The sequence below is a fragment of the Aphelocoma coerulescens genome, chromosome 2 (assembly GCF_041296385.1).
Source record: "Aphelocoma coerulescens isolate FSJ_1873_10779 chromosome 2, UR_Acoe_1.0, whole genome shotgun sequence".
Taxonomy (NCBI): domain Eukaryota; kingdom Metazoa; phylum Chordata; class Aves; order Passeriformes; family Corvidae; genus Aphelocoma; species Aphelocoma coerulescens.
In genome coordinates, this window is record NC_091015.1 from 64,324,740 (window position 1) to 64,350,548 (window position 25,809).

The following is a 25,809-nucleotide window of genomic DNA, read 5'->3' on the forward strand; positions in this document are numbered from 1 at the left end:
ATAACTGTAGAAGCTTGCCAATGTAAATCCAATTAGGTAGAAGTAGAAATTCACTTTGATAAGCTTTAAGCCACTTAGGAGTTAACAAGCTGGGATACTATATAAGTGCCTCTGGATTGCTAATAAACGGAGCTTGCTTTTATCAACCACATTGGTTTTGGACTGCAATTTCTCCCCCCGCCGGAGTTCACGGACCCTTTCAATTCCAACATAACACATTTCTTTCTACCACTGATTTTAAAATGTATCAGTTGGTTTTAGGCATATTAATATAAGAGAAGCAGGAAAGAGTCTAGACAAAAGTCAAGAAAAGAGTTGAACATTAGTAAACTTGACCACAATGGAAGGTTGAAGTCAGAGCATTTGGCTGGTGTAGAAAAGCATAGACTGAAGACAGGAATGACAACACTCTTTAAAAGAAAATGGTGATAATTTTTTTTCAATTTTTCCACTAGATGCAGGACACCAGAACAAGAGAAAGACTAGAATTGTTTGCCACTCTCCCACTCCGTTCCATGACACTTAATGTGTAAATGACTATCAACTTTGCATTCTCTTCCCCGCAGCTGAATTCACTGTGTACCATATTCCCAGTGGCTTTCACAGTGTCTATCATGTGCCAATTTCCTTCCATCTGACATGTGATGAGAGATTTCAATTGAGCTGTTAATTGACACATGGCTTCAGCCTCAGTGGAAAGAGTTTGCTTCTAAAGAGTGTAACAGGCCTTGCAGCATCAGACTTGCTGATGAGGGTCACTAAGGCTTGTCTTTGCTGCTGCTGTCTCTCCAGCATACCTTGGTGACTACACTAACAGGTTATGAGGCCACAGCATCCCACTGTTATTTTATTTTCTCTCAATTATCAAAGTGCTGTTTTCTAAATCTCCTTACACCTAACCGCATTTGCAATAATTTTTCTTACCTGTCCTAATCCTCCTTCTGTATTGAAAATGGTTTTGTCCAGACCCTGAAATTTTCTCCTTGTTAATCTTGCTCTCACTGTGGTATATTATTCCTCTGACTTGCTGTTTGTCTTAATAACAACCATTAAAAGGCGTCAGAATGTTGCTCCAGATGAACAGTATCCTCAGAACGTTCCTTCTCCTGCAGTAAAACAGGGATCCTCCTACCATTTATTTTCCATCATTGGCTGATAGGCTCCTTTTCTGGATATCTTTTTGCCTGAAAAGTGCAACTGTTAGAGAGCTCTTAAATGGGTTGCTTTCACAGCAGCACATTGACTAGAAGGGGACTGATCTTGCCTCAGCAAAGACAGGACTCCTCTGAAAAGGGGACCCTATATGTACTCTGCATGCTGCTGATCTGAGCAGCACATCTACTTCCAAATTCAGCATCTCTGAAGGCTGATTCTGGAGTTTCATTCCCCAAGCTGCATGGGAGAGGATGAAGTCCTACTTGTCTACAATGTCTCAAATGTCAAAGCTGGAGCACTGGCACCACCACTGCTGGTAGTCCTTGATGATCTCAGCATCAGTTCAGTGCTTTTTTCCTTTTTGGTAACTAAAAATGACCTGGGGTGAGCATGAAGAAATTATACACATAACTCCTGAGAACAGGCCAACTTGATAGAACTTAACAAGAAAAATAGAAATATACTATGTTAGCTGAGCAGCCTTAGAATACTTTATCATTACAAGGTTTGACCTTCAGTAATGCAAAAATGCTGAATAATTCTGAAAAGCAATGAGAAGGAAATATGGTGACTGCCTTCAGAAATATCTGACTAGCACATAATGCTAGCCATATTATGCCAGTTTAATTATTTCTTTATGGAGATGATAAAGGGAAATTTGTGACTGTTGGGAGACTATGCCTTCACAAATTCTTCCAATAAGTCTGAAATAAATCTCTTTTGGATCAATAAATTTCTGACAAAGCTATTTTTAAAAAACAAAGACAGACCTGGCTGTCTTCAAAGGTTTCTCAGGCTGTTAGATTTGCTGAAGCAGGTATATGTGATCTATCTAAATTTTCATATTTTTGGGAGCTCAATTTTTTGAAAAAACAAAACAAAACAAAACAAACTTATTTATCATTCCATCTAGAGAAGAATGAGGCTATCTGGAAGTGTTCCATCAGTGTCACTGTCTTCCTCCAGATGAGGAGAGAGGAGGGAGGTTTCAAGCATGCCAGTGGTGAAAAGTACCTCTGGGTACTTTTGGTACAGCAACTGTTGCCATGTCAGGCACACCACTGATATTTAGTGTGCAATATTTTCATGATCTGTGAAGAAACAGTAAATTCCTCCATACTTGAGCATCAATCTGGAAAATGTTTTGCAATGCACTAGAAAAAGTTATCTTCGTGTACCGCATTGCTATATGTGGCATGACATGAGACTGTCTTAACAGGTGGTGAAATATTTTGTTGGCAAGCTACCAAACCATGCTGGAAACCTTTGGTTTTGTTTCCCCAGGGCTCCATTACATCAGTTCTGTAATGAAGGTTGACCTGAGTCTGCAGAGAGAAATCCCATCCTTGCTGGACATGAAGGAGTCTCTGGGTGGGCAACATCTTCACCTCAGTGCATGCTGGATCAAATGTGGGTGACTCTTTCTAGCCTCAGCCAATTCCTTTCCAAGAAGTATCTGTGGAAATATGACAGATCAGACTGGAGGAGGGAGTCAAGATTAGGCATCTGTATTGCTACTTTGAGCATATGGACTAATTCAGAAGCCAGACTGATAAGACACAAAACCACTAGTAGCCTGTCTTGTAGAGATAGTGATGTAGGTGGAAGGAAAATAAATTAACCTGTTTTGACGCTGTGAGATGAGAAGAAAGTGATCTGTTAATTTACTCATGTCATGCATGGCTGTAATCTTGTCTCTATTTGGCATCATCTCTGCATAGTTACTAATGTAAATGTAATTTTGTGGCTTAGGATGTGGATTATAATATTAAAGGCAATCATTAGAAAAATGTATTATATCAAATCAAAGTATCTCTTTCATAATTTTTTTCCTTCCCAGCAACTCTGACAATTTCTTTAAAAACTTTTATCTAGTTCTTACTCCACACTGAAGAAACTGATGTCATTCACACATTACCTCTGTTTGCCTTCTGTGATGAGAAGTAACATAGAGATATCTATAATGCTATCAAATGAGACTTACCAACTTCATATCACTCTACTGAAAGGACATATTCTGCCACTAATGCTCTCTACCTACTTAATGCCAAAATCCATCTATTTTATTAAAAATTTGTTCTGTTTTATTTAATGAAAATCAATAGGAAATATTGTCACTGATCTTGGAACTGCAAAAATCAGATACAGCAGTGGGAATATAAGCGGAAATAGCCTAAAAAGCATCACTGTTGAAAGCGAAAGCCTAGTTTCCTTAAATTCTGTGATCCACTGGAATCGTATCATCAGAGCTGAATAAACAAGACTCTGCCATATATATCTTGTGGAACTAAACAGTGGGAAGATGCATGTGCACTTCAAAGTCTGTTATATTGAATTATTGAACGAGATCTTTTTATTTGGCCATGTTTGGGTTTTTTTTAAACTGCCAGCAGCCAAGAAGAACACCATATATTTGTTGTGATAAATCCAGAGAGACAGTCTGTAAAGGACAAAGTTGTCTTTTTCCAGGTAGAATTTAAATGTTTGATTAAGAAATGAAACTGTGGTAGCTACAGATAAATTAGAAACTTATATTTGATATCTCTCTTCTTTGCTCAGAAAAAGAAAAATTAATTTAGAGTTAACACATTCTCTGTTAGGTATCACTGCTGAGGACTTTGGGACAATAAATTATCTTAGTTTACTTGTGCAAGGATGAGCCTTACTGGCCCTTTTGTACAGGAGGCTGAATTGTTTATTGTATTGTGGCTGCTTCCGGCTTAAAAAGATTTTTGCGCTAAATGTTTTTGTAGATGATTTTAATGTCCCTCTGATAAGATCTCAGAGCATATTTTTAAGAAGTACTATATAAGTAATTACTCAATTTTGAAATAACAATCTAAATCTAATTTGAAAAGGTTCAAATTGAAATTTCATCAATGGCAATTGTTTTGTATTTGATTCTGTGCTTTTTATTCCTTGGAAATATGGTGGAAGAAAGTTTATCAAGTGGCCGCTTAAGCCTTTTTTTTCTTCATTCTTAAGTACTAGGAGTATCAAGTAAATAGACAGCAAAATAACTAGCTGATCACCAGGTAAATATAGCCATCAGAAGTTAAATTATTAATCATGTCTTTTGGCAGGATGTTCAAACAACTTGAGAGGATGGTCCCTTGTCCTCAGTGCTATAAAGGGCAGAGGTTCAGACAGTCTCTTGCTTTGAAAAGCTTGCAGCCCAAAAGTTAGTAGATCAGGTAAATGAAGTTGTTACATGAACAAACTGAAATGCTATCAAAGGCATTAAATAAAATATTTCTTCTATTGTTAATGATTTTTGGAGGGAGCAGTTTTAAGGAAAGTGTCTGCTCAACAGTAAGGGTAGAGGACAAGCCAAAGGGTAGTAAGAAAGTGGAGGAACTGGTAAGAGGGAGGGAAATAGGAGGTAATGAGGAGAGTGTGAATCTGAGTGCACAGCTAGTTTCCAGAAGGCTAAGACACACTGGTCACTATTAGGAAGCTATCCAGGTACTTTTCAGCTACATGAGTAAGTACAGGCAGAAACAACAGATGAAAGGATTTTTATTTTTTTTTAAATTCAGCAGAGTAATGTTTTGTTTTATTTGGGATGCAGTAAAGGACACACAAATTCAGCCAAGGATGTCATTGCTAATTATTCAGGCAGTTAAATTTAGACCTTATTCAATCAAAAGAAGTAATCAATCTTTTCAAGAAGTATGAGAGCACCAATAGCCAGAGAAGGGCAAAGAGATTGTCTTTGCAGTTCTTTGAGATGCCTTTTTGTCTCGTTCTTTCTCTTCTTTTAGCTCTAGTGCAGATGTTCTGAACACAACAGATTTCTGTACTGCTATTCACAGGAGGATAGCCCAGAGGTTAAGATGCTAGTCTAGAATAATCAGATTTTGGCTTATGATTAACATTCTCTGAGCCTGCTGTAGAAGTTACTTGCCTTTTCTGTACCTTTTTTGCCCAATGGTAAAGTGGCCAAAAAATGCATTATTACTGTATTAAACAATTTTGTGAGGAAACAGAAAACTCAAAAGTTTGAGGATCATAGGTGTTGCTATGGTATTAATAGTTCAGTTCAGCAGCCCACACATAGGCTGCTTGAGTTGTATCCTGCCTTGCCTCAAGCTACGTCATGTTTGCCAACTGCACAGAGGTGTTTGAGACATCCTGTGTGATCTGAGATGACTATGGGAAAGCAAACAAATCAAACCTATGATTTCTCAAAGTTGATTCTTTGTTTTTAGCTTGGTTCCTATCCTATCATAATCATTTGACTCCCACTTAACTCCTTTGATTTCTCACTCTTTTTTTCTCTATATATCTTGGTCTATGTTTTTTATTGTTCCTTTCCATTTTGTTTTCCTGTTTAAGCAACATTCTATGAAAATCACCTGTCATGCACCATTCCAGCATCTCTACCTTGATGCTGTCCTCTATTATATAGGCTAGCCTCACATACAGTCTAGGGAGCAGCTTCTTTATTGTTTGAAGCTGTACCAGGTTTTCACATCCACCAGGGATAAGCACCTTTCAGAATACATAGAGAGTATCTGATGAGCCCCTTTATCATGTGGGACCCCATAGCATTAAGTCTTGTGACGTTCTTAAGAGAAAAGCAGAAGTCCCTAGCAGTACACTGACACAGCTGTTAGTATTCCTTCCCTTCTCATAAGCAAAATGAGGCCTTTGTAAACTTGAAAGCTCATCCTTCAGTCTCCTTACATTTCTACTGCCCAGCAAAGTTTTACCGCTGGACCTGTTAGGGTTGTACTTTATGCAGAATGGTAACCACCTGCTATTGTGTTAAATTTTGCAAGGGTGCATACTTCCATGAAAGTAGATTTCATTTAGATGAAATTTGCTGGATGATGCAAAGAAAAGGGTGAGCAAAGGTCTGCCCACATATTGTGGTACACTGCAATATGCAGGTCAGTGTACACTGTAAAGTACTTTCTGGTTTTAACCAAATGACCAACGACTAAGGTGGAAGTCTTTGGCTTCATTCCAAAAGCAATCATAATCTTGTTTATTTTGTGGATCTCTTTAGAGCGTTTTTACACTATCTGGGCAACAATGGACAATTAGATTCTGTGATTTGCAGAAAGGTTACTATGATCATCTCTCATTGCATAGTGTTTACATTTGTCATTTAGGTTGCATTTCCCTCTTACAGTTTTGATTATGAGAATGTAGCTAATCATAGTGATTTAGGCTTGTCTGCATACTATTCAGTACTCATTTGTTAAGCAAACTGTTATGATGCATCATGGTATTTTACAGTACTCAAAGCACCAGCAAGCAAAAGTTTCCAAAAAATTAACAAAAGAAAAGCATTTGTAAGAGAAGTGCACGTTTTTGCTTCTTTAAGCAGTGAATACCTTATCAGAGCTTCGCAAGCAGTAGGACAGTCCATCAATAAGAAAAATCCACTGGGTCTATAAAATGTAAAGAGACTACATCAAGAATTGATTGAAATTCAGTTTTAGTGGTTGGGAAAGGGTTCTAGCAGTACAAATAGTAGTACACAGTTGTCATGTATCTTCCCTAGTCATCTTGTTTGAGGGGGTTTGGAGAGAGATTAGTTAGATGTTAGGTCCTTATTATATGGACAATTAGTCTGACCCATAGAGTTGTCTTAATGCTCTTCCATACTGGAGAGTGCCTGGTACGTAGCAGCTGCCCGCTTCCATTACTCAACATTTCATGCATTCACACAGTTCGGGATATGACTTCTCTTTGGCTTTGTACAGCAGAAATTGCCTATGTTACACATTAGGATAGCAATTGTGGAGCTGCACAATGCCACTAAATGATACATTCCCAAATGCAGTTTACTGTGATGTCCTTTCTTCTAGGATATGATCCACTGTGTCAAACTTGAGCAATAAAACTCAACTTTAAATGGTGGACAAATTAGCATCATTGTGCCCAGTGTAGGAGAAGACCTAGGAGGGGTCTGAGGAATCATTACCAATACAATAATAAAGATAAAAAATACATTACAGGACAGTGAAGATTTTCTGTAATTTGATGAATGATCAGTTGTTCTATGTGTCATTAATAGTGCCAGTGTGCACAGAATAAAGGACTGGTAACCACAGATAGCCTAAAGCTGATCTGGAAACCTGAGCTAAGTTCAGTCATTTTATAAGAATAGTAACAGAAAACAGCACCTTACAAAGCAATTGCTTATAAGTGAAGAGCTTTATTGTGGTGTCTGTGTTTTCTGTGGTAAAAATTTCATAGGAAAATGCTTAGTGTCCTGTGTTAATCAGGTTTTCAGGCTTTTGAGAGTCTGTCAATGGCAAAGGGATTTTTTTCCACAACCTTGCAGCAGATATTAATGAGAACAGAGGCTTCAGCAAACATTTGTCACTGTCAGCTGGTGTTTTTGCAGGAACGCAATGGTGAAATAGCAGCAGGAGTACAAGGGTAAGGCTGAGTTCTTGAAAAGTGTATGATTATATAGCATGGAGAGTATGAAATTCAGTCAACTGCTTAGAGAAGAGAAGTGATTGAGCCTGTTGCATCAGAACTATGCTGAGATCAAAATATTCTCAGCAGAACTGAAACATAGCAATACACTGTGTTATTTCAGACACGGGAATCTTAGCTCTGTCATAAAATGGTAATTTATACTTACTGGGTGTGTTCAGTACTAGAGAAAAAAATTAACAGGTTTTAAAAAAATCTTATCTTTATTATTTTTCTTATTATGAAAACCCATCTAATTTTTACTCCTACAGTGTAACAATATGTGCTAGTTTGAAAACAAACCAGTGGCGGATCACAAGTCAGAATCTTATAATTTAATAGGAAAATTAAAATAAATGCAATAGCACAAGAACACTGACAGAGTCAGGATATAACTGGTACCCTGTTAGTCAGGGGGGTGGTAGCAGTCCAGATGAAGTCGTTGTGTTGAAGGGGTGATCCTGTAGAAGGGTCTGGGCATCTCCTGAAGGTCCAGTGGTAGCTCTTGTCCTCTGGGAATCCAGTAGGTAGGGTTGCTTGTGCTGTTCCAAACCTCAGATTATATCCAGAGGGGAATGCTTGGCTCCTCCTCCTGGGCAGAGCATCTCAGAGTGGGATGATGTCATTCTATGAGTCATGCAGTGGGTCCTTGATGGCCCATTAACAGAGATAGCACCCAGAGGGAGTTATCAGGGATGAATCATGGTAGGAAATAACGACCACTACCCCCATGCTTTAACAGCTTGTGAAGATGATAACAGAATACATGCTTTTGGTTACATCTTACACGGTAACTTAGGACACAATATCTAAAAATATCTCATTGCCCATCTTCTTTTTCTGACCATATTTTGAGATTTCAATGCTCAAGTGAAATGGAGGCAGAAGACTGTAGACTTTGACATCATGACTGTCTTGGTTTTGAAAGACAGGTGTCTGCTAAGGAAGGCAGAAGCCTCCCTTGGAATGGCAGATGTAACCCCTTTCCCTCTGAGTTATTATAATTTTGAAATCAAGGGCCTTTAGGCAAAGATGTGGGAAATAGGAATAACAGTTCTTTATATATATATATATAAAACCAGTCAAACAAAACAACAATAACTATGGCAGTAACAGCAAACAATCACAAACCCAGTCCCAGCCTTCTCGGCTGTCAGGCTCTTTTCCCCTCGGGTGCAGTTCCGCTCGCAGCCGGCAGGGGCGCTGGCAGTTCCCAGTGAGCAGGGCAGGTGCGATGGTTTCCCCGCGGCTGCAGGGGGCGCTCCAGAGCGAGCTCAGGGAGCACGCGGCACCGCTGGCCTGGATCCCGGGGAAGGATGGAACAAAGGCTTCACAAACGCCGGGCAGCTGGCCCCGGTGTCCGGCTGGAGCTTCGGGAACAGCAGGCTGGAACGGCAGGCTGGAACGGCAGGCTGGAACGGCAGGGATGAGCACAAATCCCGGGTGGCAGACGTGATGTATCCAAGCGGGGAACCCCCCCCCGGAGGTCTAGGCAGGCAGGGCGAGCACAGCCACAATGCAGCAAAGGCTCAAATCAGCGGCGGGGCAGGGCGGCCACAGCCCAGCCTCCAGCGGGGCAGGGAAGGCGGGCCGGGGGTCCTGGGATCTTTCTCCGCAGAAAGAAAAACGGCCGAAAAGAACCAGGCTCCTCTCCCCGAGAACGCCGAGAGTGAACTGCGCCCACATCCAGGTGAAACAAAAGAGTAGCCAGGTCTTTTGTCTTCTCTTAAGCACCCAGCGAATTGTATCTTAGTAACAGAATGGGGGAAAATTCCTTTAACAGAAAAAAAACTAGGTCTCTTAAAACCCCAACAATGACAGAAAAAGATTGGTTTTGTTATTAAATGCTGCCCAACTAGATTTTGTTAGATATGAATGTTACCTCTTTGGAGGAGGCTTTCTGTTAGCTGGACTAAACAAATAGGTCCATAAGCTTTATACTTCCATATCTGTAATCCACTGTACTGTCTCTTCCTGCCTGTCTTTGCAGCAGAACAACTAAGCAGCATCCTTGTAATGATTCTCCATTTTCACTTCAGCAACACGTGCTAACTGTGAGGAGGTGGGAATCTTGTGTAACTTCAATGACTGTTGAGTATTCTGTTTCTTGTGCTAACACCCTGCTGTCATGCTTGAGTGAGAGTCAGTATATAAGTTTTGAAATTAATTCTATACCAGGGTTTATACTTTAATATGTTATCTTCCTAGCCAGCTTTAATTTCTGGAACAAACATGATTTCTTAAACTTTGCTCCTACACTTCTCAAATACCAGCTGGGTATCATGGACTGTGAATAACTTTTCTACTTTGACACTTTTTTATGATTTTGTGGTATTGGACACTTTGTATAGCATCCCATAACGTGAAAAAAAAATTGTCTTTTTAAACATGGAGGTGCTTGTGGTGCTTGTGTGGGTTTTTTTGGTGGGGGGAGATGGTTGGTTTGGGGCAGGATGATTGGTGGGGTGGAGTTTTTAGTCTGTCTGGAATTACTGTCAGGCTCTGGTAAGCCTGGGGCCATGTATGTTTGCTTTTTGAGTTGACATATACTACTACATAGTTGGTGAAGTTAAAATACAGTCATGCTTACTTCGAACTTGACTCGTGTTTCTTTTTTTTAATCTCAGATAAGGATTGTTTTGTATCATAAGAAGCTTCTTTCAAAGCTTCTATTTTATATTGGCCAAATACTTCTTTAAATTTTGTGAGCATTTTCTGATATCCATATGATGTTTTGCACAAGGATAACTTTAAAATGATTTCTCCTGTGTGGTTGGTTTTCATTTTAACAAATTTCTGCCCAGAAGTACCATAGTCATGCAGCCCTAGTATTTCTTTTACAGGTTGTAGAAGAGTATGGTATTAGGTAAAATAAAAAATGTTGTGGAATTGTGTTGCAAAAGGATTGTGGAACAGTGTTATAGATCCATGAGTTTGCATTTAGTGAGATCCAGAGACTTTACTGTTCTCAAAAAATTTTGGACAGGGAGTCCGTGGCAACAGTCTGGAACTCTCGTAAGTGTCTTACTTTTCACACTGGGGTTATTCTGTTATACCCTAAAATGTGTTGCTTTTGGCAGATTAGATTAACTTAATGTTTTCAGTATTTTAACGATCCTGTCAATTTCTGATGAAGTCTTCCCCTAGGTAGCCCTGTTTGGGCAGTCATATCTTCCTGCCCTGTGTGGTTTTGAACATATTGGTTGTTCTTTAAGAATACTGATATGTGACTGGGGATGATGCATGTTGGGATGTCTGATGAGGTCAGTTCCTGCCCACTCTGCTGCTGCTCTGTAGGAAGCTGAGCTGCCCTTGAGGCAGCTCCTGGGTGGCCAAAGCTTACATCAGAGAATCAGTTTCAGGGTTGCTTGTTTTTTATTTCATTTTTATTTTTTTCTTTCCTTGAACTGCCATAGTCTTAAAAACGTTTTTTAGGAGAGGACGCCTAGGCCTGTCAGGGTGGTAGTCTCAGGAGGTGGTGTAACACTGTCATTTTTGCCTCAAGACAAGAGTTTTCAGTGTAATCAAGCTTTTTCAAGCTAATCAGTAGTTTATTTTACTGTATTAGTTTCTTCGGTATGTTACAAGCACTTAACAACATTCACATTACAATCATTCTAAAACTGCTCATTTGAATTCAAGATCCTCATACAACTGAATGTATTATATGGTAAATAAAGGCACTTAGAAGACTAAAGGGGGTATTGTTTAATCTTACATCATCTGAAAGCTTTATTGAAGATGCAGCACCTCCAAATGGAAATATTCTTGATGATATTTATAAATTATATCAGACATGATTAATGTTCTTACTCAAATTTTGTGTGTTAGTGTAGAATTTGCCATATGTTATGTCAGTACCACATTGCCTGACAGTTCCTCTCTACATGTATTTACTTAATAGTATCTAAGTTTACCATTGTATTAAATTTAACTTTTACTTCATTCTTAATGCTAATTGGACTTAACAATTTAGTTCATATATTTTTAGCAACATGCTGGATCAACACTGATACTCATTTTAAGATACTTTTTTAAAAAATCTTTTTATGTCATTTTAAGAGGAAGCTTAGTGGGAGGTGATTTAGTTTTATGAAATGAGGTAGCTTTTATCCTAGTTTTATTTTAATAGGGTGAACATGTTAATCAACTATTTTATACAATCTTCAGAAGATTGCAAAAACCTTGAGTATAGAATATTTATTGAGATTCAGCTCATGTCCCTTTCTTTAATTTTTAGAATTTATTTTATTGTAAATGATACAGACTGTTCATACACACTGATAGATGTTCTCAAACTTAACATCAAATGTTATTTCTCTGTATGGGTATGCTAAGAAAAAATAATGCTACCCACTTGTCTTCACTAAGTTCTGGACTCATTCAAGCCCTATAGGCCACCAAATGTTCAAGATCTTTGATTCCTCTGCTCTTTTTTTTTTCCTAATAACCTGAATTCAAATCCATAATATGGATTACTTACCACATGGACCTAAAATAAAATATTAGCCACTTATCAGTCCAGATTTCCTTTCTTTAGCACTTTGTAGAGCCCTCCAAGGCTTCTGTGAAACACAGTCCATCTACTCTTCTCCTGTCCTCATGGGCTGTTACAGCGGGGATTACTGTAACATGCATATATCAAACCAGGAGTCCTGTGGAAAGGAAATACATATTGACGGATTCTTGGTAGATGTTTCAGAGATGTTTATTTCTCCAGCCGCATGGCCGGGGCTCCGCCGAGGAACTCTCACGGCTGGGGCTGAGGGACCTTCCCCGCGCAGTGAAACACAAACCAACCAATGGGGAACGAGGCTGACCAGGGGCTGAGGAAACCCCGTGTCTGTCCCTTCAGGGCCCCTCTTCCAGGGCTACATGGCAGGGGGAGGGCCCCAACAATGATCCACCAATAAACTGAGCTATTCCTGTAACGAAAGTTAATCCTTATCTAGAAGGGTGGTCAAACTGATGCTTAAGGGGGAGGTTAGGCACTTGTTGCTCCTGAGCACAGCCTTCATTTTACCATCAGATGCTTTCCAATAACCTGTGTGTTTCAAATCTATTTTCTCTTGTTCTAAACCTAGTTCTACTTGCCTTTTCCTAACCCTAGCCATAGACCAAACCCTGACTTTAACCCACGTATTCCACAGAACAACATGAACAATATGTTTAAAATTTATTTCAGCCTGTCCATGAGGTGGGGGTGGTGGAGTTAGAGTAACACATATGTAGGGCAGACAAGCCTTCATCTGGCTTTAACCCTACTCCAAAAGCACCCTATAGGTGCTGATCTAACTGAGCAAAAATAAACTATAAACTATAGACTTCTGTTGACAAGAGACTTACACTTTGAGACAGAAGTGCACAAACAAGTGCTGAAAGGTGGGTCAGTTTCTATGACTGTCAGCCTGGCCACTTTTCTGTTTAGACTACCAATGGTAAACTTGTGAATGCAGCTAGGTTGGTTGTAAAAGGCTGAGCTACACATTCAGTAGTCCATGGAGTTATATGAGTGGGATCTAAAAGAATGTGTGAGGAATAGTTTATTTTAGCCCCAGTCTGCTCCACGGTCTCTATATGGAATTGTGGGGATGGGATTAGGGTTGCTTTTAGCAAAAGAGTAAGTGAACCCCAGTTATCTGTGTACATTGCATGAGCTGCAGGACTTCCATGAGGGTAAGTTTCTTTAACTAATGCCAAGCCTCTGTCTTGGAACTTTTATATCCAACCATATGACTTATTTATAGTTCTGATTTGGATTGGGAAAATTGAGAAACTATTTTATAAATTATCTGGATTAAGATTAGGGTTGGTGTTTGTAGAGGCTAGATTATAACAACTGCATCTTAGTTCAGCTAAGTATCTGTATAGAAATAGAAAACTGGAGATAGGATAAAAAAACCCCAAACCATAGGAGGTAGGTGCTACGGGAGGTTGTTCCCTTCTGAGCCTCGCACTATTGGGCGTCAGTGCACATTTGAAAACGTGTATGTGTGCCACTGATATGGAAAAAAGAGTCTATAATGACAACTTTTGATGTTGTAGTTTGTTACCTATGTTATGAATTGCTCATATTACAGTTAACATGCTTCTTGCTTCAAATGTAGTTTGAATGTATTGCCATGATCAGGAGGCTTACCTGGCAGCGACCTCTTTGAAAAGGCAATGTTGGATTTTCTGAAAGCCCTCGGTGCAGATCAAAGCCACGCCACAGTTGGGGGCAGACTGTTTGGCTCATTTGTGACAAGGAGCAATGTGAAGGCCTGTGATGATTCAAAGTGTTAAATTAAATGATTTGTCTATAAAATTCTCTGTGATACTTACTAATATTTTATGAAGAGGTTGGAGATGAGAATGTATGAGATTTTTGGGACTAGTTATCTGTTTTAAAAGCAACCGAAAATGCCCACACATGCCAAAAAATGAACATAGCTATTGGCAGCAAAAGGCTAGTCTATGTCTTTTTTTCTTCTCTGATATCATTCTTTCTGTCTTTCTGCTGTAATTATGCCAAAACTTCCTTGCACATGCCATGTCCACAGGTAGCGTTGCGTCACTTTCATGATCAACTTGACGTTTGGTTTCCACAGTAGCAATGCTCACCATCCCTTTGTGCAGCCTGATTTTGTGCTGTGAGACTGGCTGGGCTTGGGAGAGGAAGGTGGTCTGAGAAAGAATATGGTACTACTGGAGCTGTACATTCTTTGTTTTGAGAAGAATAGGTAGTAATGTTTCTATGTTTATTGATAGTATCTGCTAACTGCTACTGTTTCAATTTTGTGGGGCTTCTGGGTTTTGGTTTTGTTTTGGTTTAATTTGTTTGGTTTTGTTATTAACTGCAAATAGATAGTTTGGTCAATTTGTAATGGGAGAGCAATCTGAACATCAATCTGTGGGATGGTTCATTCCCACAAGCAAGTACTCCATAAAGATTTGGGGATTGCTTTACAAGCAGGGTGAAGCCTATTTGCAGCTATGTTTAAGTCTTCAGTATTATAATGAATGGATAGCAATGGGATTTAATAATAGAATGCATTTATTGTGGTTAAATACAGCATAAAGTGTAGCTGTGTCAAATTACTTTTGAGATTGCTGATTGAATAGCGCTTATTGCTGAATTATTGTAGCATACTTATTATCTAGTGGATGACAATTTACTTATGAATTAATGAGGGGAGCAAAATGAACACCAACTTTTAAATAATCATCAGCCTCACAGTTCTTTAATTTTTAAGACTTTATGTTGAAAATCATGCAGATAAGAATAATGTTAATACTGTTCAATGTAATGAGAAGAAAAACCTAATGAGGTTTTTTTTCTTTCTTTGTCTGAACCAGAGGATAATTTGTAGTGCCAGAAAAATTCTCTCATTCCTTCTTGCTTTGAAACCATGGGAGCCTTTGCAAAAAGAAAAGTTGTTTCACTAAAAAAAAACAAGCAACATTCTCCCAAGGACTCCATACTTGGGCGTATATCTACACACACACACCCACACACACACCCACACCCACACCCACACACCATACTCCTGCTTTTATCCTTTTCTTTATTTTGACAAAATAGTGTCTTGTGGGAACTTTGGAATTGTAGAGCATGAAACACCCCGAAAAGTAAAATGCTATTTACACCTAACTGCAAGAACAGAAGTGTTGAAAATAGCAGTGGTTTTGATTTGTGTCATAAATATTAAATTATTCCTTTTCCTTTCACTATAGGTACTTCAAAAACTAGGAAAAGCAGATGAAACTAAAGATGAACAGTTTGAAGAATATGTTCAAAATTTCAAACGGCAAGAGGTCAGTTACTTTTTCAGTTTCTTTAATTGCATCTTAAAAATGCAGTATATTTAACTTGCTGATTTTGAAGAAGGTGTTGCAGAGGAACAGGTAAAATTTTATTTTTTGGTAGGTACAAGATTTTGTTCTGCAATTTTCAAAGAGAGATAACAGTTGCATTTGTGCTTGCAGAGGTCTAAAACATGGGCTGAAAATAAAAGGACATTTGTAGTCATATGTAACATCATCATGCTTGAACCGCTTGAGATCAGAGCGACAGTACATTTTCACCAGTAATTGAGAATAGAACCCAACCTCAATTAAATGCAGCTTAGTGCTTGCCTTCTTACAAAGAAGAGAAGTATTTCCTTGGTTTCATTTTGTAGATTACTTTCATCAGTGCTACATAATAATACTGGTTTTCAAGAGTGAATAGCTTAATAGTTTCAGATTGCACTTGTGTTGTAATGCTCCCTGTGGGTGCTGGTGTCTATGGTAGCAGTGCTGATGAAGCATAACTGGGAAGCAGTGCTCAATTACTCTTAGTGTTATAAACACAACACAGGAAAGCAAAGATGCTCCAAGGAGTCTATAATCTACTCCCAATGCAATCCTAAATTCTAACCCCAATTACTTGTTGCTGTGTTGGACAGACTTTTTGGCTCTGAAGTGATGAATTGCAATTTATTACATAGTACCTTTCTAGTACAAATTAATGTCTACCATGAACTGTGGTAATACCGCCAAGAAAATAGTCTTGTTACATAAGAATGAATTAATATATCTGTTGTCTTTGTGAGCTGTTATTTAGAGGTCCTGTAGAAAGGCACTGGAGAGGAGAACTACTCCCACACATTTTACACACTGTAAAATTTGCCTCATGTCAATGTTTGCAATTTCTGCTCTGAATCAGTCCTATTCTACCAAATGCACTTTTCTCCTTTCTGTGTAAATGCAAACCCTGCTGCTAGAATGCTTATTAACTCTTTTGTCACTTAGCCTTTATTTTCCTCTCTTGGTGTAGAAGAGAGGTAGGTTTCAAGAGCTACTGAGCTTTCCTCTTCATCAAAGAGAAAAATACTGGGAGGTAAAAGAATCTGTTTCTCTGAGAATGGTAGTTCCTTCTCCAAATTTTTTGAGGTCAGGAAAATGGTGGGATTTAATAGAAGCTTTGAAACCCTACAGAGAAGTTATATTTTCCCTTTTCTTCCCCTTCCACTTTTCCAAGTCTTCTTGACTTGACTTCTTGATTATCCAATGTTGTTGCTTATACTCGTCCGTACCCCAGCTGCTTGCACAGCTAGTAACTGTAGAAATAAGGTACATCTCTGAGGGGTTACTTCGGTGTAGGAGCAAATGGAGTATCCCCATGAAGAAACAGAATATGTGGTACTTTTTTCTTTTAGTTCAAAATTCTGAGACAAAAAAAGAGGGGGAAGAGAAAAAAAATCCTTTTAAGCAAAATGATGTCTCAAGTATTGGTTTTTTTTTTGTCCTTTACCAAGAATTTTTTGTAATGGTGATTTTAAGCTGAAAATCTTGCTTAGGGCTAAGGAGAATCTTAGTATTACTTTCTTTTTATTTCCTTGTTCTCTGATATACATAGAGACAGTAATAAACAGTAAAGGACTTTGGAGGACCTGCATGATGCTACATCCTCAATGCGAATGTGACTTGGGACCAGAGAGGGAATTGGGTTGGGAGGAATGACTGCAAAGGGAACTACTACAACCATCATGACAGTCACATGCAGATTAGGCTAGGTCCACTGACACACGAAATGAGAGAGACTGTATATTTACTGAACTAGTCACGCATGCTTACTGTGCTTTCAAGGAGTTCTGTTGTGCTAAATTCTTCAAATACAAGGGGAAAAATGCAAAAGCACTGTTTCTGCCATGTTCACCAATAAGAAGCATATAAATAGTTTAAATTTTCTGAGTTTTGTCCATGCTTTGATCTACAATTTATTAACAATGGAAAGGTATGAAGCTTATGCATACCTCAATGTGCCTCTGAATTATCACTCTTACTGATTAATGCCATGCAAAACTGCTGTCTTCTGTGAACTCAAGCAGCCGTCTCTTCTTGGTTTACATTCAGTCCTACTTTCAAGTTCATTCTGCAACTCTAGAGGCTTTAGATAAAGAAAAGTCAAATTCTAGATATTAAAGCATAAAAAGGCAGTCTGGTGGATTTATCCCTGTGCTGAGGTTCACCAAACTGTTGATGTGGGCCATTCAGGAGGCTTGCAAGAAGAACCACCCCTGTTAGAGGCTGTCCCATCTTTTTCAGTTCCCGCCAGGATTATTTGTCTCCGTGGTGGTCACTGACCCAACAAGACCATGGCAGAAGAAGTTTGAGAGGAGGTCCAAGTTTTACTTTGTTTCTTGCAATCTCACTTAGCAATGATTTTGTGGGAAGAGATGGAATAAAGTTGAGTTACAAGCTGTAAAACCTGCCTGCAGAGGCACATGGCAGCACAAAGAAGCACGTGGCAGCACAAAGGAGCACGTGGCAGCACAAAGGAGCACGTGGCAGCACAAAGGAGCACATGGCAGCACACAGAGGCTTGTCTCCACCAGACCCTGGGGAGAGGAGGTGTCACACAGCAGACCCCTATGGAGAGGAGGCTGCCAGGAACTGACAGAAGGGTGAACAGCAAGTGATCACCCCATAGAAGGACATTTAGGAAGTGTGTTGCATCACGTAGTGAGGACTGCCATATAAGGAAATACTGTGCCTTAGAAAAGTGTATAAAACCAGCTCGTTTCTTTGAATAAACGATTCAGATTCCCTGCTGGTCTGGGTCCATGCCTCCATCACTGACAGATTTGTCTGTTCCCTGGACACCTCACCTACCCACAGTTAATTCTCAGGAACACTATCACTTCAGTTCTATGTCTCTTTGCAAGTTCTCTGTTGCAGCTGGTGCTATGTGTGCTCAGGGGTCCTGGTAAGCTGAAAGCTGTGAAAATGGTCTGTTTGTCTTATTTGCCTGCATTACTGAGCCTGCAACACTTGAGAGGTCAACTAACCTTAAGTATAGAATGATCTTTTTATTACTACTCTACAAAGATAATAAATGAGGACTCCCAGTTCAGCCCACTGAAAGGATAAAGGAAAGAGCATAGTGCTCCTTATCCAGCAAACAGAAAATTGAAAACCTGAAATTTTTGCCCGAATAGCAGATCAGATGGTGGGCCTGTACCAAACTCAGAATAAGACTATGTGTAAGGATACATGCAGCAGATCTATCTGGAGAAAAAAGTAATTTATATTTCCCAGTCATCCATTCCCATCTCTTCCTGAATACAGTTGGATAAGAGCCTGTTCTGGACTTGACAACCTGCAGTTGAATTACCCAGATGAATCACCATGGAGAAACTGATTCATCCCATGTCCAGAGAGAACAGAGCACAGTTGCTTTGCAGAGACTCAGGACTTTCTCTATCAAAACCATTAAGCTGCTGCAGCTGATGCCAAGAGTAAAAACATTTAAACAATGAATACAGCTGTTTTTCATCTTCCACTTAAGTTGTAAACTGAAAATTCCCACTCTAAATCAAAGCTTGTGGAACAAACAAAATGTATAAACTCATATATGACAGTATGATGCAGACTTCCATTGTATTGCGAGAAATTTCTTGAGATTTAAACACTTATCTCTGCACAGCTAATTGTGAATATGCCCAGCCTCTTAATCAACTCTTAAGTTCAGAATGAGGGAAAAAAGAGAATTTCTGCATAATTCTCTCAGCTGTGAAATTATCATCAAAGGCTATTGAGGATTTACCAGAAATTCCATCTGTATTCTGTTTCTCAAGCAATTCCATCTTACATGTTCTTTTTTTTACAGGAAGTACAGTAGCAATTACCTTTATCCCCATGTTTATTTTAATGACTCACAGTCATTAAAAGTCACACTTTATTGTTCTAAGAGAGCAATATTCCATTTCATGTATATGCATATTTACCTCTCTTTATTTTTCTTTTTTATAACATTTAGTTATGAGACTTCTTTTATTTTACAGACTACACTTAAAATATGTTTTAGTGCTTAAACCCATAAACATTATGTACTGTATATGTACACACAGGAGATCTAACAGTTGCTACTACAAAAGCAGCTTCCCACGCCATGTTGTCAGAAAAAAAGCAAAATGTCAAATGCTGTTGTTGCTAGTTTATAGAATTAGGTGAAAACGAAGAGCCTTTTTTTGCTGTTGTTGAGTGATCAGAACCTGCTTCTGTGGACTGTTTTACTTAATGTGCTCATAGTAAGAGCTGCTCATTGGATGTAATTGTTATGGTTCCTGAAAAGGATCATCCTGTCCAAATCTTTTTTCACACAAGCATGCTTGGTTGCCTTACAGTTGTATCATGATATTGTCTAAAAGTTGGTCTTTTGAGACAATTAACATTTTTTGAAGTGCTCTTCTTGCATCAGCTGTGCCACTGCTTTTTTAAAACCTATTCGTGAATTAAGATACCCAAGATGAGATTCACCACCTACACAAAGGCACCAGATGTGCTCACAGTGTCCCACCGGGCCCCCAGACATGGCTCTAGAAAAAGACATATGGTTTTGACCACAGCCCTGTATAATACCTGCTGTCTTGAGTACCATGTGGCATCTCCAGCTGCAGACATGTTTTGGCAGCTGAACCCTGTGCCTAGAGAGTGATCCAGTTCCAGATTGCAACACCTGAATGTGGGTTTCCAGGAGTTGGGTGTTCCCTGATGCTTATGCTGAACTGGGCAGCAGGGTCTGGAGAGCAAGGCAACAACCAATCAGTTTTCTGGGGGCATCTGTGGACCTTAATGTCTCTGATCAGCCCTATCTGGGTCCCCTAATCCTGCACGTGGATCCAGGAGTCCCATTTTAGCTCAGTCCTTGGCATAAGTTACACTATAGACTCATTCCCATGCCTAGGGAACCCATGTTTCAGCTGCATGTCCTGCTGCTGCCATCTGGATCTCTCAGACAAACCCTGGACCTGGTTCAAACCCTCATTAGATTGCGGGTTGTCAGTGAAACCTCTTACCAGTCTCTGTCTCTACCCACCTGTCTCAGACCCTGCAGGATGGCACCCATCAGTGAGGGCATAGCCTCCACTGGGGTCACTTGTGGTTCCTGGTACAACCCCACCAACTGTTGTGAGGGTTCTGAGATAGTTATCTAAATCTTGGCATCCGTTGACACTTGCAAGGCCCTAGTGTGTTCCCCCTGGCTTCCAGTTGCTGTTCAGCAAAGCTGGTAGGTCTCTAAGGACCAGTTGTGTTTGCTATTTGTGGATGTATCACAAACAGCACTAGATAACTATACTGAGTGAATGGTTTTGACTACAAGATTTTCTTAATTGCTCTCCTGACTCCACAGGTTGCTCTTGAGAGGTATACATTGGCTCTGTGACAAGGAGAGATACCCAACTCATGCAGACAGTGATAGGTGTCTTAATCTAGAGTTGGATGAAGGACATGATTAAGAAAGGGAGCTTCAATATGTCTTACAAATATCAATCTGTGTTTTACAAAATCTTATTTTCTCTAGGAATTAGTAAGTATCTCATATATCTATATGACCATTTTTAAACCTATCTTATGCCCTTTTAGACCCCCCTCATTTTATGGATCTTGTACGTGGTCTTGAGATGGATAAAATAATCCAGACAGTTAACAACAAGTGTGAACTTTAAAATTACTCTGAATGGGTGACACTATTTCTCCTTAGCTGATTCTCAGATTTTCTTGGTTGTCTGTAGAATCTCATACTAAGCTGCAGGGGATCTGTGGTACTTGTTAAGCTGAAACTATTATGTGTGCAATACAGTTCTGTCCATATGAGACTCCTTTGCTAAATAAAAGTGATACCAAGTGTGTCTGGTAGATATTCCGAAGTAAACCAGACAGAGAAAAAAACAATCTAGAGTAGTGGAAAGGAGCTTTTTCCTGTGAGCCAACAAGTGTTTACATTCAGGGGGACTGAGTCTAACAAGCATTTGGGACAATCCCAAAGTGCACCTCATATACTGGATGATCCCTAAGCCAAATACACTCTATACAATGTATATATACAATCTATACAAATGTACAATGTATTTTGAGACCATGGCAGGGATTTCTCTGCTGATTCCATTCCATCCTGAAATGTGTGTTTAATAACTATCTTATGTCTTCAGGGCCATTTTTCCCAAGACAAGAAGAAATATAGTGTCCCATTAAATCTCATTTCAACCTTATTAATTTCCAATCAGGCAAGATATCCAGGAAGGTGAGGCCCTCTATTTTATGCTACAAAATTATCTCTGCATGGACAACCCAGATGCATTTCAACTGATTCCTCACTAAAAAAGAGAGAGCAGCTGATGCAGTGTTTTTCTTTTTTGATTCTGACCATTGATTGCTCCAAATCCAGAGTCCAAACCATTGTCAAACTGTGTGAGTTTTGAGTGCCCCATATAATATGTTTTCATTTGATAGACCAGAAAGTAGGAGTGTACCAATAAACACCGTAAAGGGACAACATTAAATACATGACAATCTTTTAAAAAGTACTTTTAAAAACCTGTATGTAACAGTTTGCAAGATACGCATAGTCAGAAATGCAGTATTTTCATATAATTATGCCTCTGCCTATTATGCCTCTGCAGCTTTAGTAACTGTACTAATTGTTGTCTCCCCAGTGCAGTTGAATGTTCAGAGTTACTTCTGACTATTTTAAAAGGAAACCTGTATGTGTTTCTTCAGGAGCCCCTTGGGATAACTGACTGTGGGGATAGTTGACATAGCCCAGCTCAGAGATTTAAGACATGGATTGAACATGATGCAGTTCACAACAAACAGTTCTGGACAGTTTTCTACCTGATCTGTTAACACATAGCTTATGTATGTTATTTACAAATGTAGTTATGGGTATGCAGCTGTAGCCATAAAGAGAGTCACAAGTAGCTGTTCAGAAACTCTAGCTTGACATGAAATGTATATAGATTACTTTTAGACATGGACTTGTAGATTCTTGCTTCCTCTGCAGACCCCAAATTTCATTAAAACCATTATTCTGGGCCCTACTTTGAGGACATGAGTATGCATAAAGGATGATGTAGTAACTGAAGGTAGAATGCTTTGAGGGGGGAGGTTTAGTTGTGAGGCACGGTTGGAATTTCACTTAAGGTGAGTGCCACATATTTTTCAGTTCAGTCCTCATCTGAAGCAGAAACCAATGGTTCAGTAAAAGGGTTAGTTTAGTGTCCCTGCAGGCACAGAGCTTTCTCACCTGCGTACTGGGAGTTGCTACTAACACGAGGCAGAGCTCCCTGGTTCTTGCCTTTAGAGTTGGTTTGGGGTTTTTCTGAATTAGTCTGAATCATATGAGAAGCCTGTTTCATTTGATGCAGTTTACATCAATTCAACATGCTACTTAATAACTGGAACTACAAAATTCTTACTTTTGAGCCTTCCTAGTGGCTTGGCCACAAATTTGGTGCTCTCCTGGAAGATACTGTTATGCCTGAAACCTCTGTGTTTCCAGAGAAGATTCCAAAGCCAGCTTTTTCAACTGATGCACTAGACAAATATTCCAAAACCAAAATCTCAGAGCTTAGAAAGAAAAAAAGGAAATCCATTTCTTTGAGAAAAAAATTTCAAAAATTTAGGAGACAATTCTAGGGACTATAAGGAACCTGATAAATGGTAAACTAGAGTATTCTGGCAAGCAGATAGATTTCATATTGAATTACAGATTTGTCCAAGTGGCCTCTTATTTTGTTAAGCTTCTCATAATGTAATAGTTATTTTCATTCATGCTACAGAGTTCTGTAAAAGACCTAGCAGTAAATAGTACCTGAAGTGTTTATGAACAGAGACAGCACTGCTCTACACTGTGACAAGTAACAGCACATTACAATAAAGAATGTCTTCCAGGTGATACAGAAAATATTTTCTTTTCAGCTATTTCTCTGATGTCTTAGCGACGAAATGAAAAAATTCCAGTATTAATTAGAGCTGCTTTAATAATTGCCATTTTTAATTATTGTTATTAGTATTATCATTATTACTATTTTGTTATTATTTGTTATGAATTACCCTGTACTTCAGGTTCAATATTTTCAATGCTCTTGCCTCTCATTAAATTGGAGTGATATATTTGGGTTTTGTATGTCATTCATGTGCTGACCTTTCCTGGAAAGATGTATTGTGTTTATATCCCGTATGTGACATGACAGAAAAATCAAACTCTTCTGTTCTGACTAGAAAGCTGTAAATTAATGATTCCTGGCAAATAGGTCATCCAATTACAACTTTTGTGGAGGTAAGGTGGCCTTTAATTTCTGAGTGGATGCAACAGTTTTTCTAATCCATCAGGAAGCAAAAGCTGATTAGATGGAAACTATCGGGTTTTTGTTTTCATTGTTAACTTTTTTTAGGTCACGTCTGTCTCACAGCCAACAGTGCTGTGACTCTTTTTCTTAATTCCAGTGCTAAGATATTCCTAAATGCTACGAATTGAAAAGAAAACCAAAACTAAAATACCCAAGAATCAGTAGTACTGAAAAGGCCTAATGCTGCTGTCAGGGTATGTAAGGCCTGCGGCTGTAGATTGCTAGATCATGAAACACTGAACCTTCTTATCTCACTGAGTGTATGTGTCTTTACCATCTATATAATACTGACCATATAATGAGATCAGAGAGTAGAAACATGATAGGCTATGTCATTCAAAGCAACAAACTATTATCTGGGACATTGCTGTGAAGAGCTGTGTTGACTTTCACAAAGATGGATGTTGGTTTGGGTTTTTGGCATGCCTCCCTTGCTCTTATGTAAAGTTAAACAGGGTTATGTAATAGATTTTTGGTAATTAGTGTATTGAGTTTGATCAGGTGAGCTAAGAGCACTGATTTTTGGTGCAGGAGTCTGGTAGAACATGTGTACTGTTATCAAACAAACTGGTTGTGAGAAGTTTCCTATTGAGACTTTCCTCTGGAGTTTCTTACATCTTACAAAACTCTGACTCGTTTTACTGACTTATGTAGAACAAATGAAAGAAATTATGAAATTATAAAGGAAGCATCAGTGCTATCTTGGGAAATTTCATTATAGAGGAATACAACATTGGCAAAAGGACACCTGCCTTTCATTCTCCCTCAAGAAGCTGCATCTCATTTAACAAAATTCATGGCTTTAATGAATATACTTGGAACAGTGGTTTCAGAGCTGCCAGATGTTTTCATTTGATAGACCAGAAAGTAGGAGTGTACCAGTAAACACCATAAAGGGACAACATTAAATACATTAAAATCTTTTAATACTTTTTAAAGTATTTTTTAAAGTACTTTAAAACCTGTATGTAACAGTTTGCAAGATGTGCATAGTCAGCAATGCAGTATTTTCATCTTATGAATTTTAATTAGTCTGTTAAGTGATAAAAGTATATCTGTCTTCACTAATGATGATTTTACTATAGAAAATATGTAGACCGGCAGCACATTTTTCAGAATTCAGAGGGCTGATGGATTTTGATGCTAATTTTTGTTTCTGGTATTTTTAGAAAGGTCTAATTTTGTTGTCATTGAAACTGAGAGATTACCTCTCAAATTAGTAGGAGCTGGCCCTTGCTCATGGATTTTTCAGTGTCACATAACACAACAATTGATAATGAGGGAAAGTTCATATGACTCTATCATGCTTAGATATTTTAGGTGTTTGTGGCCTGTTAATAACCTAGACTGAGGGAGATGCATATTAAAATTATTCTTTTGAATGAAGTGTCAGAACTCATAACAGCACATATGGCAAAATATTTGCATCATGTTTTACTGCTTTGACTTTTTCTTACACAATTCCCTGAAGAGCAGTTGCTGATGATGCACAATGCTAACAAAGCACAATAGATCTAACTGTGGTTGAGGGTAGGAGTTGTGAAACTGCACAGCAGTATAAACATAGCATTTGAGCAGTATGTTTCCTTGACATTTGTTGTGTGCTGCTTAGTCCTAGTGACAAAACAGCATGTGTACGAGTAAAACTGGACATGAAATCAGCTAAGGAGGCTCTCAGCCTTCCAACTGCAGTTTGCTGCTCCCAGAACACCACATATTTTGTAATAACTAAAAGTTGTTACTATATGGTCACCTGTTCAGCTGGACCATGACAAAGAACCAAGTTGCTGTACCTTCCATTTTTATCACAAGAGCTCAGGCCAAAGAAGGTATGAAATGGAAAGATAACTTCTGTGCCTTCATGTGACTTCTCACATGATCCCTACTAGGGATCCTCCCAGGAGGATACTGGCATGCACAAAAGGGGAACTTCCCTCTAGTTTCTACCAAATATTTGCTGATCCTCCTCTTCAGACATGAGATCAAGAAATTTGCTCCTGGGTACAATCTCCTTTTCTCTGTAGAAGCACTCATCGCTTAATGCCGTGGTCCATTG

At 38.9% G+C, this 25,809-nt stretch overlaps 1 protein-coding gene across 4 annotated transcripts in view; it reads left to right on the forward strand.

Annotated features, from left to right (window-relative positions):
• Positions 1–25,809, forward strand: part of AMPH (amphiphysin) — a 141,920-nt gene that overhangs the window by 51,747 nt on the left and 64,364 nt on the right. For all 4 annotated transcript variants that reach the window (XM_069007827.1, XM_069007823.1, XM_069007824.1 and 1 more), the window contains exon 2: positions 15,313–15,393. In XM_069007827.1, the coding sequence (XP_068863928.1) occupies positions 15,313–15,393 (81 nt within the window). The remainder of the gene's footprint in view (positions 1–15,312; positions 15,394–25,809) is intronic.